Source organism: Elephantulus edwardii, unplaced genomic scaffold, assembly GCF_000299155.1.
Source record: "Elephantulus edwardii isolate Elephantulus edwardi_28Jun2011 unplaced genomic scaffold, EleEdw1.0 scaffold00006, whole genome shotgun sequence".
Lineage (NCBI taxonomy): Eukaryota > Metazoa > Chordata > Mammalia > Macroscelidea > Macroscelididae > Elephantulus > Elephantulus edwardii.
The window spans coordinates 13,591,928-13,607,956 of record NW_006399756.1 but is presented as its reverse complement, the minus strand read 5'-3'; the positions used below and the strand labels follow the sequence as shown (position 1 = coordinate 13,607,956).

The following is a 16,029-nucleotide window of genomic DNA, read 5'->3' as shown; positions in this document are numbered from 1 at the left end:
ATACACATGTATAGGTATATATTATATACACTCTATTCCATGTACATGCTATATATGTGTGCATATGTACATGTGGATATATTACATAGGCACACATCATGTATGTGCATACAGTGTCGGTAGGTGTGTACACCTGTATGTCTGTGTTACATAAACACACATGTATGTTTGTGCATATGGGTATATGTGGGTGTATATTTATAAATAGTCTATCTCCTCCCACAGAACCTTTGTAGACCAATCACAGTGGTGATTAACTCTTCATTTCTCTGCTTGATGTTTAGTTCTTGTGCTAGTCTTGTCCACCTTGTGTCCCCACACCTAGCACATAGTAGGTGATCAGGAAACATTAACTGAATGAGACGTTTATCTTGTCTGCCTGCTTCTCGTCACACGTGGAGGTGAGAGAACACAGCTGAGTGCCCCCTGAGTGTGTCCACAAATGCCGTCTCATTTTAGTCAGTCATTGTCCCCATTTCCCAGACAGGAAAACTGAAGTTCAGAGAGGTGAAGGCGTGAGTGTGGTCCTCGGTCAGGGCTTTGAACTCAGAGCTTAAAAGCACGTGATTCCTTCATGCTCCCTGTCCTGGCTGATTGAGAGAACTGAGAGTCTAGTCCTGTTTTTGTTTCTCTTTCTTTTTCTTTTAAACTAATTAAATGAGCAAGTCTCTTTTGGCCTTCATGTTCTGAGTAGGGTCAGCTGTTCTCTCAGGCCCCTCAAACGTGAAACTCTCTGATCTTGCCTGGTATTTCCCAGCTTAATAAATCTCAGGATGAGGCTGAGGGCAAGGTGAGTAGGGAACTGGGGGAGGAGCTTGGGTGTGTCCACTCTTAGAGAGCGAGGGGCAAGCGGACCAAAAAGTAAGAAGACTTGCACACCCACGTTTATTGCAGCTTTGTTTGCAATAGCAAAGAGCTGGAAACAACCCAAGTGCCCATCAACAAACGATTGGATAGAGAAGCTCTGGTATATTCACATAATGGAATACTATGCTGCATTGAAAAACAAGGAACTCATGAAGTATTAAGCAAAATGGGTGACCCTGGAGGACATTGTTTCGTGAAATATCTGTCACAAAAGGACAAATATTGCATAGGGCCACTGTTGTAAAATGGGACTGACATCGAAGTTGAGGGAAGACAGAAAAGGAGGGGAGGAATGATAATATATTGCCTTGAAACAGATGAGGGAGAGAACTGTTTGAAAGGAACATATGAATGGGTATTCTTGTCATTACAGGAGTCCAGAGTGAAGGCTGCACAGTGGAGTGGACTTGGGGGGAGGGATTGCATAACAATGAAAGAGTTTTTCTTTCTTTTCAAGGAGAAGAGTGAATTGAGGGGGTGGGGATAGGCAGGGAGAAAAGTGCAACAGTGAATAACTGGAAACCCTAGGAGTCTGTAAACGTTCATTAAAATTAATAGAATTGTTTTAAAAAGTAGGAAGATTATCAGGAATCAAAAAAGCACAAAGAGGGCCTGGGCTCAGGGTCCACACAGTGAGGTACCTGCAGCTCCCCTTATCTGATGAACGACAAGGTAGGCCACCACCAGAGGAATGGGTGCTCTCCGTCACAGGGTGGTCAGTGGGCCGGTGGAGGACCAGGTAAGGCAGCGCCGAGACCAAGCAAAGGCTGGCCTGACAGGGATGGAGATGACAGCACTATGTTCCAGTCCCAGCCAAAGGCTGAGACAGTCTGTCCTTAAGACCAGACGTAGCAGTGACAAAAAGGGTAGTGAGTTAGGACACAGGTCCATGGCATTCGGCCTGTTTGCGGTCCGGACCAGCTTTCTCTAGACTGTGCTTCCTGACTGCCTACAGGAATGGTGGACTCATCCATGATGCCCATCATGGGCTACCTCGTGGACCTGCGCCATGTGTCTGTCTACGGGAGTGTGTACGCCATTGCAGATGTTGCCTTTTGTATGGGATACGCCATAGGTAAGGACGCTGGCTTTGCGGAAGGACTTTTGGTCTCCATGCTTGGCAGCTAATGCCTGCTGAAACATTTGCATCTTTCTGTCTCTGAGACAGTTGACAAGTGCTGGTGCTAATTCTCTGTTTCCTGCAAGGTCCTTCTGCGGGTGGAGCGATCGCCAAGACCATCGGATTTCCATGGCTCATGACCATTATCGGAATTATTAATATTCTCTTTGCTCCTCTCTGCTTTTTTCTTCGAAGTCCACCTGCCAAGGAAGAAAAAATGGTAAGGAAAACTCAGGATGTGATGAAGTATCTCTCCTTGATCTTGTTGCCATGGTCTTCCCCATAGCTTCCTCCTGGCCTATTTCTAAAGCCTGCACCTTGTAAGAGCTCCTTTTCTGCTTTTACAGGGCAATTGTTCTCTCTTCTGTATGGGGCAGTAGCTTTATATATATGAAGAGGGAAGTTATTATTGTATGTACATTAGCAGTTGGTATAGATTTGTGTCAAAATAATAGCATCTTGTTACTATTGGGTGTCTGAAAGTTGACTCCAAATCATAGTAACCCCAAGGGTGATAGAAGGGAGCCCTGTCCGATCACACACCAAGCTCAGTCTCTGTAGCATGGAGCCCTGTCTGGGTGCACACTGAGCTCAGTCTTCAGAATGGAACCCTGTCCGGGTGCACACCGAGCTCAGACTGTGTAGAATGGGACCCTGTCCAACCATGCACCGAGCTCAATCTCTGCAGCACTTAACTCCTGCAGTTTGAGCCACAGGGCCAGTTCATCCCACCGAGGGGCTTCCTCTCTATCCCTGACCTCCAGCTTTTCCAAACACCATGTCCTTCTCCAGGGACTGGCTCCTCTTGGTAAAATGCCTGTAGTATGTGGGAGGTGTCACCATTCTTGTTTCTAAGGAGCATGTGGCTTCATGCCTTTCAAGACAGATTTCTTTGTTCCTTTGGCGGTCCGTGGGATAATCAGTGTTACGCATCTGCACCATGACTCAGAGTCAATGAATGTTGGCAGCTCAGTTCAGTTTTGGTCTTAAAAAGCGTGGACGTATTTTCTCTGCCTCCTGCTCTCACTCCCAGGATTAGCCATTTGTGATGCTCACAGCATCGAGTGAGTCTTGGTCCTTCCTGTGTTTGTAAGGTTCCGGGGTGGTTTTCGTGTTCGTAACGTCCCTTGAGGAAAACATGTGCATCTTTTGACACACATGTGAGCAGGAGAACCAATTCATGGCTTTGTGGCCACTACTATTGGGCAAGGTGTCGTAGGATAGGATATCAATGTCTCATTCTTGAGCAAATTCACCTTTGTTGATTCTAAATTTGAATTTTGAAATGCAGCATTCATTTTAGCCTTCCTGAGATTATTGAATTGACCCAGAAAAGAAGTTCCATTTTTCTGCTATTAATTCACACTTAAGGGTGAGGCTGTTTATCTTTGAAATGTCAGCTGGTGATAGCCATTTCTGGAATTAGGAATGCCTTGGATTGAGATCTAATAAGATGGATGGACAAGACTAGAGGAGATGGTGGGCTTCTGTGTTTATGAATGGACGTGAGGCTCATTTGGGAGGTTTCCTTAGTGGACCAGATGTTCTTTCTGATGGTTGAAGTGAATATTTCTGAGTGCTTTGACATTTCCTGAACTTCCCTTTTATGATTTTTGCTGAAGAGTCAAGTGGTTTGGAAGCGGGAGTGGCATCCACTTCCTAAATAACATACCTCCAGAAATTCAGTGAACTTTGATAAATGTTGATAGTTGTCGAGAGGCTTCAGGCCTTTTGTGCTATATAGGGTCGCTACAAGTCGTGCTTGACCCGAAGGCAATCAACAACAACAACAACAACAACAACAAGTGGTTTTAAAAACAGAGATCCTAAAGTTAGGTATATTCAGCCAATACTGATATTGATAATCACTCAGTGTGTTTTTAAAATAGGCCTGGTGCTATTAATGATGAAGAATTTAATGACGTAATTGTGGCATAGCCATGGCATGTCCGAGGCAGTGGCGTGGACGATGATGTAGCAATGATCTCCTGATTTCCTGCTTTGCACCTCCTCACATTAGGGTCACCCTCATCAGTTAGCTGCTGTAGCTGCATCTCTAGCCCTGAACAGCTATTATCTCCGAGGGACTTCCTGTTTTCCAGCCCCCATGATTGTCTTGTCAGTTCTCAGTCCCCTTTGTTCAGCTGGCCCCAACACAGTATCTTACCCAAACAGCCGTCAGTGCAACAGCTAAAAAGCTATCATTCTGTTGTCACTGTGTGAGTGTGATTATAGCTGAATCAGGTTACTTTGAACCTGTTTTGACTGAAACATGATCAGCCATTAATGTCCCCAGCACCCAGTAGATGACGTTCACTTATTGCCAGTGTGGACGGGATGTCACGGGCTCTGGTTTTCCTAATGTACAACCTCAGCACTAAGGCCTGCCTGCTTTCAGCCCCTCCTCTGGTCCCTGAGGGAAATGACAGCGTCTATCTTAGGGTGTAGCTGCGGTTGCTTTTAGGTGCGAACCCTAACATTGCCTATGAACAACCTCCTGAACCCCGCCCCCTCGTGGGCATCCCCATCGTCTCAGAGACTTGAGCTTGTTACTCACTATGCCAGTTCATTTTGTGGAGGGTCTCTCTCTCTTTACCTTCGCTCCACTTTCCCAAACATGATGTCCTTCTCCAAGGACTGACCCCTCCTGACAGTATGTCCAAAGTCTGTGAGATGAAGCTTCGCCGTCCTTGCCTCTAAGGAGCTCCCTGGCTGCCCTTTCTCCAAGACAGACTCATGTGGTCCTTGGGCAACCTGTGAGATATTCAGTGCTCTTCTCCAACACCACGACTCAAAGGCATAGGGTTCTTCTCTCGTGCTTATTCATTGTCCAACTTCCAGACACATAGCAAGTGACTGAAACACCATGGCAGTGAGATTGAAATGAATGGATCCCAGAAGAGCGGTCACTCTAGGTGGTCACGTGGCCGGTGTTCACACATTATCACAAACTCTTCTTCCACGCTCTCATGTCCCATCCTAGGGTGCTACCCTTGTAACATTTTCCTCTCATTCTCCCCTTTTTCAGGGTTTCTTGTTGCCAAATGAGCCCCACAACAGTCGGGTGGAGGCCCCCCATAGGCATGATTTGGGCCACAGCCTCTGTGTCTGTCTGTGGACGATAGCTGGTCTTAGCTGGCTGTCAGGAGGTGGCCTCAGTACCTCCCTCTCCTTCCATACCTAAATCCAGGCCTTAATTCATCTAAAAACACACATCAAAACCACAACGATAAACAACCAAACAAACCAAAGGAAGGGGGAGAGACAATACTGAAAGGCAAAGTGATAAGAATTACAGGTTTCCAGGAAGCCGCTTTCCCTGCAAAATGTCAAAATCTTTAACAAGCACTCAGCAAGATGAATCATTAAAAACTTGAGAACATGCCCATCTCGCTGTCCCTAACTGATGCCTGTAATTGAAGGCACCGAGTCGGCTGCCACTTGACTGGTGGATGGCAGTGTCTGAGTACTGCTGGCTGGCGGCTGCTGTCTCCTCTCTGGGCGGGCGGAGCAGGAAGGCCTGGAGACTGAGAGCCCCGGTGCCCGAGGTGGGGGTAGGTGAGGGCAGGACAGCACCAGGGAGGAGGATGGATTACTGCACACTTGAGAGAACCCAGTGCAGACCAGCGCTGGCGTGCAGAGCAGATGGGCCATTACAAAGTGTCAGGGGTAAGAGTGTGACAATGAGATGCACAGCCCCGCGCAAACAGCCGTCTCATTAGGAAGGAGTCTTATAACGCAGAGCGCGGCTGGGGCGGCCTCGTGCAGACAGATCTGAGGCTGTGTCCCGAGGGTCAAGTCATGGGAGTGCGAGCACTTGAGTTTTTCTTCTATTTGTTTGTGTGTAATTCTGTGTGTTTTTCATGATTTTATATTCAGTGTTGACTTTTGGTCAAATATTATTCTAAGTGGTCTAGCACTGATCTGTGCATTGCTGTACAGAGGTAACTCGTGGTTGCTGTGAAGCTGAACACTGTGACACTGATGTGCCAAATGTGAGAATGGTTACCCATAGTGGACAGTGTTTGGTGGAGCTCCCCAATTAAAATAAGTTTGGGCCCATAGAGATTAAAACAAAAACTTTGCTGCTGTCAAGTCGATTCTAAAGTGAGCAGCCCTTCTGGTGGCCTAGTGGCAAGGAACTGCAACTACAATCCCAGAGGCGCATGGTTCGAATCCACAAGATGCTCTGCTGGGGAAGGAGGGACAATCTCCTCCTGTACCAGTCAGATCTGATTTGACGGTACACTCACACAAAAATAATAAAATAAAAAAATAAAAAAAAATATATGTAAAGTGGGCAGCCCTGTAAGACAAAGGAGAACTGCTCCATGTGGCTTCCAAGTGGCTCACAGAAAGGTCAGTGGTTCAAATCCAGCAGCTGCTCGAGGCGAGAAAGGACTCTTTCTTCCTGTAAAGACCTAGAGCTTCTGAAACCTGCCGGAGGGCTGCTGTGAGTCACAGCCAACTTGACAGCAGCGTGTTTTGGGAATCTTGACAGAAGCAGATGGACTTATCTTTCTCCTGCAGAGAAGCTGGTGGGTTTTACTACCAGCCAACACTTAATTCACTGAACTACCAGCGCATACCCTCTGGGCAGGCATCTCCCATAGAATCCCCCTGGACTTTGTCATCAGATCTCTGTTGGTGGCCCGGTTGGCTCAGCCCGTGTCGTCTCTGATTCCGTGGTCTCTTTAGTAAATGATCCATCTATGCTTAGCTCGTTCCCACCTCCTGCGCTGTCCTAATATTTTCCATCTTTCAAGGCTCGGCTCAGCTCCCACTCGTCCCTCTAGCTTTCCCCAGCACCCGCTCATGGAGAATTGAGACCTGCACTACCTCATTGACTCCTGGGATGAGGCCCATCTAAATATGGTCTTCATTGAGGTCACTGATGGACCACACAGGAGAGGTGCCTGATACGCTGGTCCGCTGTTTCACTGTGCTGTAGTCTTAGGTGATGGCCTGCAACATGTTAACATCCCTGTCGTGAGAGGGAACAGTCTACCACAGTGCTGCTGTGTCTGTCCCGACTCCTTCCTACCGTCCATCTGCTTAACATGGCTGTGATCCCAACGGGGAGACTGCCCAGCTTTCTCTCCTGGAGCCACGGGTGGATTCGAACTCCTGGAGTGACGGGGCCTGAAATACAACTTGCTATAGGGCTGGAAATTCCTGTCTCACCTCCCCCTGGTCCTTCCTCAGCCATTGTGGTTCTTGGCAAAGTCCTTGGTCAATCACGAATCCAAGGAGATGAGTGGGCGCCTGGCCATTTGGGGGTGCGTGTGTATTAAGCACATCCACACGAGGAAATGGGCTATTGTGTACAATGTCCCCAATTATTTTTAGACAGAGCTCTTTATTAAATGCAGCTGTCAATTTCCTGGCCAAGAAGCACAGAAAAGAAACAGCTGGGTTTGCAGCCTAACCTGGGCGGTGAAGGGAGTCCTTATCGGGCCCGCCCGCCCACACCCAGATCATTCTAAAAGTTCTCAAGAAATGATGGTTTAAGCACTGAGTGGAGTTCTAGATGGTAATCAAACCTGTGGGTTGAGAACTGAGAGGAGCAGCTGCCGACCAGCACCAGCCAGCTTGTAAGAGGTCCGTGTCGGCAGTACAAGCACTGCCACTTAGATGTTCCAAATGCGCAGAAAGATACTGGGGAAATCTGGCTGAGTTCTCCTGAAAGAGGAACACTCTGTGAGATGTCTTTACAGAGAATGAGACACAGTGGGCGCTCGCTGGCTGGCTGCTGCCTTGTCTGAAGGCTCTGAGTGTTACAAGAGCAGACTGGGGCTTCATGCTGCCCGGGCACCTTCTAGCTGTGCACCCCTCCATCAAGATCTTCCTGTCTGGCCCTGCTTGGGAGGTGGAGAGGCTACACGTGTCACACTCAGGTGTACGCTGAATGTCACCTGTATCATCAGGTTCTGTGCTCTGTGCCTGGTTCACCTGCAGGGGGAACAATCCCAAATGCTTGGCCACTGGGGGGGAGCAGGTTGACATAAAAGTATTGCATCTTCAGTCACACAGTTTTAATATTAAAGTAATGATAAAGGAAGGATGTGATTCCTTTGCCCCTCAGGCGGCAGATGGGCTTAAAAATCATACAGTGAGGTTAGAGGTTAGCCAGGAGTTGGGGAGAGGTGATCTGGAAATCAGCTTATGAAAAGGGCCCTGGGGTGTTTGGCCTAGAGAAATCCCTCAGCCGTGCTGTGGCCCGCAGGGCAGTCTGAGAGAGCAGCTATCAGAACTGGAGCCACAATCCTGGAGGCAGGTTTCAGTTCAGCCTCAGGCCTGTTTCTAACAATGGAGCTCTCTCCCCTTCACCCACTATCACAGTGGTGTTGGACTGGGTGACCTGGTTCACAGAGCCCCAGCTCCAAGATCCTGGCTATAACTCCTTTAAAACCCAGCTTGCGTAATGCTAGCTCTGTGGTGTATCCGATCCCAAGAACTAACTTGTGGCCCTTGACACGTATAATGAAAAGGGCCCCTTTGCACAACGTCTGCAGTCTCCTGTCTGAATTTTCACTGAGTGTGAAGCTCAAAATCTTCAGGCCAGAAGCCTGGCAGCTGTACCCTGGTTAAGAGTGGCTGACAGGGTGGAACACAGCTGTCAAACTGTTAGGTGCTGGTGATAGACTGAAATCTTGCCTTATCCTGTACCATCACCAGTCTCCGCCAAGCTCAAGTTCATTATTGCAGTCACTGTCAATCCATCTCTTTAAGGTCTTACTCTTTGGGCCCTCATTAGCTCTGGTGGGATGGTCCCTAGAGAGTTGTGGTGCCAACCTCTTGGTGGTCTTACCAAGGAGGAGGAAGAAAGATGGGCAGTCTTCGCCTGTGTGATTTACAGGCGTGGGATCCCCATGAAGGACCAGCTAAGACCCAGATCCTACTCAGGGGCAAGATGTTTTTTCCCAGCACCAGCCCCTCCTGATAACCTGTCCAAAATATGTGGGACAAACTTTCACCATTCTTTCTTCTGAGGGACACCCTCGTCCCATTTCCTCCAGGATCGATCTGCTCGTAAAAAGAACTCTTTCTACCAAATCCAATACTCTTTGCCATCACCACTATTCAAAGGAATTATTCTTGGTCTTCCTTTTTCATTGTCTCAACTTTCATGTATATGAAAACCAAACCACACATACGCAAACTAAAAGTACCATGATTTGGGTCAGGTACACCTTAGTCTTTAAGCAGACATCCTTGCTCTGTTTAGCACTTTCAAGTGGTCCTAGACACCAGATTTGCCCAGTGGAACATCTTTGCTCTTAACTGCTGCTATTGTGGGTGCTGATTGTAGGTCCAAGTAAAACACAATCACTGGCTACTTCAGTGTATTCTCCATCTATCAAACTGTGGCCTGATGGTTCTGTTGTGTTGTTTTCTTGATGCTGATTTGTTTTCCCTGTTCAGGGCTATAGTCCTTGACCTTCATCAGTAAGGGCTTTAAGTCGTCTGTACTTTCTGCACACGAGGTTGAGAGCTGCTGGAAACTTGTGGTGTAAAACCACCTTACTGTTATGAACAAGAAGTTAATCTCCCTCTATCTACTTTGTTCTCTTTTAGGCTATTCTCATGGACCACAACTGCCCTGTTAAAACAAAAATGTACACCCAGAATAACATCCAGTCATATCCAATAGGTGAAGAAGAAGAATCGGAAAGTGACTGAGGATCCCAGTCATGGACGTGTTTAGTTGTATCAAAGTGTCACCAGTGAAATGGCTTACCCACTACCGTAGTTGCACCATCCACCCCTGTCAAAGAGTACACCAACCAAAGGTCGTTATTTCTTTTCATGGTTCTGATTGATTGCCAACAGCCTTATAAAGAAAAAGCAGCTTTTCTAGGGGTTTGTACAAATAGCGTTGAAAACTTTATTTTCTGTATTTGGTTTTATTAAATATTATACAATGTATTTTGAAGATATAGGTATAGTGTAAATCTATAAATATTTGAATCCAAATCAAATATAATTTTTTAACTTACATTCATGAACACTTGGCAAAAAAAATGCTCTATTTTTTCTGAATATTGGTAATGAGTGTTTAAAACGAAAGCATACATTATCTGAGACTTTTCCAACAATGAGAAGCTAGAAGCTCGAAAGCCTGAGTTAAGGCAGCATTAGCTTACGTAGTTACTTTGAATGACTGCTGAGTTATATGACGTGTGATCACTGTCAGTTTATTTTTAAGTTAAAAGCTAGCTATCTCAAGTGTAAAGGCTATGAACTTGAGTCAGTCAGCTTTTGCACTTACCTGGAAATCTCTGCATTACTTTTGTGTGTAATCACCTACTTGCAAACAGATGGCTACATACACATTGTTTACATGCCATGTGCTTGGAAGCAAACATTAAAGTCATGAAGAGAAAAAGAATACTCTGAAAGCAGAAAAAGGAACACAAAGAGTTAGGAAGCTTGAAGATAGATTGTTTTGTTGGATGAAGGAAAATTGAGGATACATGTATCTTTTACACTATCCAGTGTGGCAAGAGAAAGGAACAGCTTCTTGAAATGTTAAGGACCTAAAAGGGTTTATAAAACTGAAGGCTGCTATGACATGAAAAATCAAACTCACCTTTGGCCCCTTTGGAGGTCATTTAAGTGTTTAAATTTTGGGTTGTCTGAAACAATTACTCTGTAGACTTCTGAAAATTGTTTACATCAATGTGAAAACAAATTTAAATGAAGGTGTTAAGTTGCTGCATTATATCTTGTGTTAGTAGGTAAAAATAATAGGTTAGGACACCTTTTATAGGCAGAAAAGGAAACTCAATATATAAAAACATCTAAAAACTGTCATCCTGTCCTCTTGTACTGTGTAATGTCATTTCCATGAGTCTGACAACACTGACACACCTTTTTAACATAACACCAAATACTGTGTTAGTGAAAACCGTTAGTGTGTCGAGTTCTGTATGTGCTGTTTGGAGTGTGAAGATAATGTGGAATATGTCTAAATACCTGTGATTTCGGCAGTTCTAAACAAACATGACTCAATGTCACTGTTTAGCTGCTGTTTACTTGGATCTCACGGAAAATACTACTCGTGTCTTATGTTCTAGGAAAGCAGCTAATTCATCTCCATCTGTTGTGTGACGCTCCTATGATGAATCAAAGTGTTTTTCAAGTACAGTGTGTCTAAAACAAGTAGGAGTCCTCTTTAATGATTTGTGCTGGGCAACTTAAAAGAGTGCTGTTTTGAAAGATGGCTCTGCTGGGACTTCCTTATCTGGTTAAAGCAAAAGGGTGGGGAAAGTCTCTATTTCTACTGGAGGAGAGCTTTAAAAAAAGATTCTCAACATTCTTTCCTCTTAACAGGGTGTGCGGCACCTCTGTCATCTCCAGTAGCCTAGTTATTCCTGTTTTATTTTTGCCTTGTTACCTCACATTTATTTCCTCAACAATGATGGCAAAAGCAGGTTTGCTGTTAATATCTCAAAGTAAGAAATCTGTTGCCATGTAGTTAGAACTCATAGCTGACTCTCCAGTGGGTTTTCAGAGGCTGTAAAGCAGGAGAGGACGGAAACAAAAAACAGAACCATGAGAGGATGTTGCCCGTCCTTCTCCTGAGGGCACCAGCTAGCTGTGCACTCTGCCCACGAGGGCTCCCTGTTAATCCTTCTGAAGGATATCAAAGAGAATGTGTTTTCCAACACTATTTTGGGAGGAGGAGATTAGTAATATCAGAGGTGGAAGTTAAAGAGAGGGAAATGGTAAGGTCTTTGTAGCTGTTAACTCTGGCTTAGAAAGACTGAAAACTTTATTTATGTATCAGAACAAAAATGGTTTCTATTGTCTACCTGGCAATACAAGTAGCTCCTGACTTACAACCGGGGTCTAGTCTGATGAGACTGTTCTAAGTTGGCTCTAAGTGTAACACTTTCCCCTTTTTTTATAATCGCCTTTCATTATCTTCATAAAACTAATCTTTGAATCTCTGTGAGTCAGCTGCTGAGAATAACACAAGCAAGTCATGGGCTGCAACAATGTATGTCATACATTATTACTAATAATAGTAAGATGTGCCAAAAACACCCAACAAAACCAGAGTGGCGAATGGAGTCCCTGAAAAGTCACATACATCATATGCGTTGAGTCGGGACCACTTGTAACAAAACTTTAATGAGGTATAATGGTCTGTCCTTTTAACTGCTAAATTTGTCTGTCTAAATAGTCTGAGCTAGTTTACGTAATAAATATTCTGAAAATGGTGCTGCGCCTATTTGTATTCCTTTATAAACCAGACACAGCTATGACAAGGTATACAATAAAGCTGAGGGTATTTAAAGGAAAATTATTTTCTCCTTTCAGACATCAGGTAAAATCTAGTTATATTCAACTTCTGGGTACAATTTATTTGAAACTAAAATACCTAACTACTACCTACCTAACTAGCTTGTACTAATGTGGGGAAACCCAGTTATGTGGCTTAAATTTAAAGCTGCAATTATGTCCAGATTTCTGCAAGTAACTGCATATGATGAAAATGACAATATTTCATCAAAATTCCTTGACGGTGTTGAAGTGGGCCCCCTAAAACACTCCCAATAGGGACATTTTTGATGTGCACATTGCTCTTTTGAGTATCAATAGCTTTAATTAGATCTCAAAGCAGACAGATTACACAAAGGCATTAGATGTATATTTAAGAAAAAAAAAAAAAGACCCTCACCCTAAGGGGTCTCAGAACTATTTAAAGGTAATTTGGAATGTAATTTTTTGGGATGGAAGATACTTTATCTTTACTAGTTTACTAAAAGCAAAACCACTTCCTAAAAGAAAGCTTCTTGTTGCAGAGTTGGGGCTGACGCACAGCTGACCCGCCAGTTTCTGAGGCTGTAACCCACACAGAAGAGCGTCCATCTATTTCATGGAGTCCCTGGTGGATATGCATCTCCAGGGCCGTGAGGCCTCTGGGATTCCCTACACTGCAGGCCACAAGGGTTCCCTGACTACTATTCTTGTTTGGAGTCCTCTTGTTGGAACTGTCCCATAGCTGACTTTCCAGTGGGCTTTCAGCACAGTAAGCCAGGACACTGCCGTCTTTCTCCCATGGAACAGCTGAAGGATTTGAACTGCATCCCTTTGGGTGGCAGGGGAACTTCTTATCACTAAGCCACTCGGCCATAGCACTGGGGGCTCAGCGGTAAGAATTGTGCTGCCAACATAAAGGTGGCGGTTGCTAGGTGTGCCACGGAGTCTGACTGACAGTGACCCTATCAATAGAGCTGAACCTGTCCCAGCCTGGGCCATCCTCATGTCTGATACACTTACGCCCACTGCTGCAGTCACTATAGCAATCTATCCTGTTGAGGGTCTTCCCCTTTCGCTGACCTTTCTAAGTGTGATCTCTTTCCAAAGAACAGCCTCTCCTAGCAACAAACCCAAAATATGTGTGGTGAACTTTCACTATCCTTAACTCTACGGAGTGTTCTGGCGGCACTTGCCCTGACTCTTCTGTTTTCTCTGCAGGCCATGGGGTACTCAGTGCTCTTCTCCAACACAAGACCACAAAGACCTTAATTCTTCTCCTGTCATCCTTGTTTTGTCCAGGTCTTTTAAATCACTTGATATGGATGAGAATGCAAAAGTATGTGGTTCGAATCCTTGGGAGAAAGATGGGCAGTCTGCCCAGCAATTAACTGCCTATTAAAACCCAGTGAAGGGTCAGCTATGGATTGGTTCAGACTTGGAGGTACAGAACTTTACTACTGTTGGTGTTATGTGCCATTGAGTTGCTTGCAACTCATAGTGGTCCTATGTACAACAGCTCTGAACCATGCTGTATTTTGAACCAACCTCATTGTCTCTGACACATCTACCCCCAATACCCCTCACTGAGTTAATCCCCCTCCACTCTTTCAAGTATGAGGTCCCTCTCCAAGGATTGGTCCCTCCTGGCAACATGCCCAATGTATGCAGGCAGAGCTTCAAAAGTCCTTGCTTCCAAGGAACAGCCTGGTTTTATTCTCTCCAGGACGAACCTATTTGCTTTCTTAGCAAGTACATGGTATATTTAATGCTCTTCCCCAGGACAATTTGAAGGCATCGATTCTTCTTCTGTCATCCTTAGTCACTGTCCAGCTCTCTGATGCATAGGTAGTTATTTGTGAAGACCATAGCCTGGATCAGGCACACCTTAGTCTCCAGATGACTTTAATTGCTCTTCAGTACTCTATAGAGAGGTCCCTGACCGCAGATTTTCCCAATGCAATTTGTCTTTTGATATACTATTAGTACAAAGTAAGTAAGAGTCAGATTTGGAACTTTCCAAGCCTCACAAATTCTCCTGCCTTGACAGGTCATCTTTGCACTTCTCTACTAATAAGCAATACTTAGCTTTTTGTCTCTGACAGATTTATGCCTTACGGAGGTTCTGGCTTTTGCAGGTTTTACTCTATTTTCAAATTGCCTTTTAAAATTCAGATATTCTGTTAAATTTGGAAACTGACCATCCCTCTCAAACTTTTAGCTGCTTGTGTCTCCTTTCAGAATCACCATGTAGCAAGACAGTAGTTCAACAAGGTATGCTGCTCAAGAATATAGTTTGTTAATTACAAAATGTAGTTTACTGATTGCAAAATTATGACTTTGCTATGTGAGTGTCTAACTCCAATCATTTACCTAAAAACCAGTGAAAGCCAAGTCACTGCCGCCAAGTCAGAACTGACTGGTGGCTGACCCTCTGATCAGTGTCTGAAGGTGTAAATCACACGGGATTGTGCATCTTTTTGCTGTAGGCGGGTGGATTAGAACCACCAAGGCGTGGTCTTTTGGCTAGCAGTCTCCTCACTGTATTGGGAGTCCTGGCAGCACAGCGGTTAAAGCACTGTCTGCTAACCAAAAGGGGATAGTGTGCACACAGGCAGCAGCTCCCAGAGAAAGATGTGGCAGTCTTCTTGCATACACACTTATGAGCTGGAAGTCTTTACTCATCTATGCCAAGAAATTTGGAAGTGATTCATATACAGGCCTATTCAAAGAAAAGTGATTAACAGAATGCAGAAATGAACAAGATATTATTAGTGTCATATGAAAATATGATTTTGAAGATAATGAAAAAATGATTGTAGTAGTACATTGAAAGAGAACGGCAAGAAATTCAAGCCAAATTCAGAAGAGAGTGTGGACCAAGTGATTTTATATATCTATATATATATATCTATATCTATCTATATATATATATATATATATCTCACTGCTGATATCAGACAGATCTTGGCTGAACGCAGACAGTATCAGAAAAGATGTTCACCTACTTTTGTTGACTATGCCAAGACACTGGAGTGGATCAATACAAATTATGACTCATATAGTAAAGACATAATTCCAGAACCTTTACACAGGTGAAGAGGCAGTCATTTTACCAGAACAAGGGGATACTGCAGGGTTTAAAATCGATGGAAAGTGTGTCAGGATTGTATTCTTTCACCAAACTTTCTCAATCTGAATGCTGAGCAATTAAAGTGGCTGGAATATGTGCACTACACACCATTAGGTCTGAAGGAAGACTCACTCACAGCCTGAGATAGATGATGTAACCTTGCTTGTTGAAACAGCCTTGAAACACTGATGAAGTTCAAGGACTACAGCCTTCAGCACTGGTTACACTTCAACACAGAACCACCATCCTCACAACTGGATTGAGCAACAACATGGTGGGTGGGGAAAATAAGGAGCTCGCAGGGGTCCACAATCAATGCCCAGGAAAGAAGTCAAAGGATCAAGTGATGCAGTGCACTGGGCAGACTGGCTGCAAAAGACCTTTCCAAAGGGTTAAAGGCCTAGGATGCACCTGACTTACACCATGTGATTTTCAATGAAAATGGACAGTGGAAAAGGATTATTATCTTTGAATTATGTTGGTGAAGAATATGGAATGTCATGTGTCTTGGAAGAAGGTCACTGAGAAGGTTCATTACAAGGATGGCAAGGCTTGGTCCCAGGGACTCTGCGTTTGTTGTTTTGTTATCAGGAGGGTCCAGTCCTGTGGAAGGAGGACATATGGCATTGGAAAAGAGGGT

General features: G+C 44.6%; 1 protein-coding gene across 1 annotated transcript in view; it reads left to right on the top strand.

Moving 5' to 3' along the window:
* The window catches only part of SLC18A2 (solute carrier family 18 (vesicular monoamine transporter), member 2), a 39,034-nt gene extending 29,057 nt beyond the window's left edge, over nucleotides 1-9,977 (top strand). Inside the window, exons 14-16 of the mRNA XM_006879907.1 lie at nucleotides 1,823-1,942; nucleotides 2,074-2,207; nucleotides 9,566-9,977. Coding sequence (XP_006879969.1) covers nucleotides 1,823-1,942; nucleotides 2,074-2,207; nucleotides 9,566-9,670 — 359 coding nt within the window. The 3' untranslated portion in view covers nucleotides 9,671-9,977. The remainder of the gene's footprint in view (nucleotides 1-1,822; nucleotides 1,943-2,073; nucleotides 2,208-9,565) is intronic.
* Nucleotides 9,978-16,029: the final 6,052 nt, after the last annotated feature.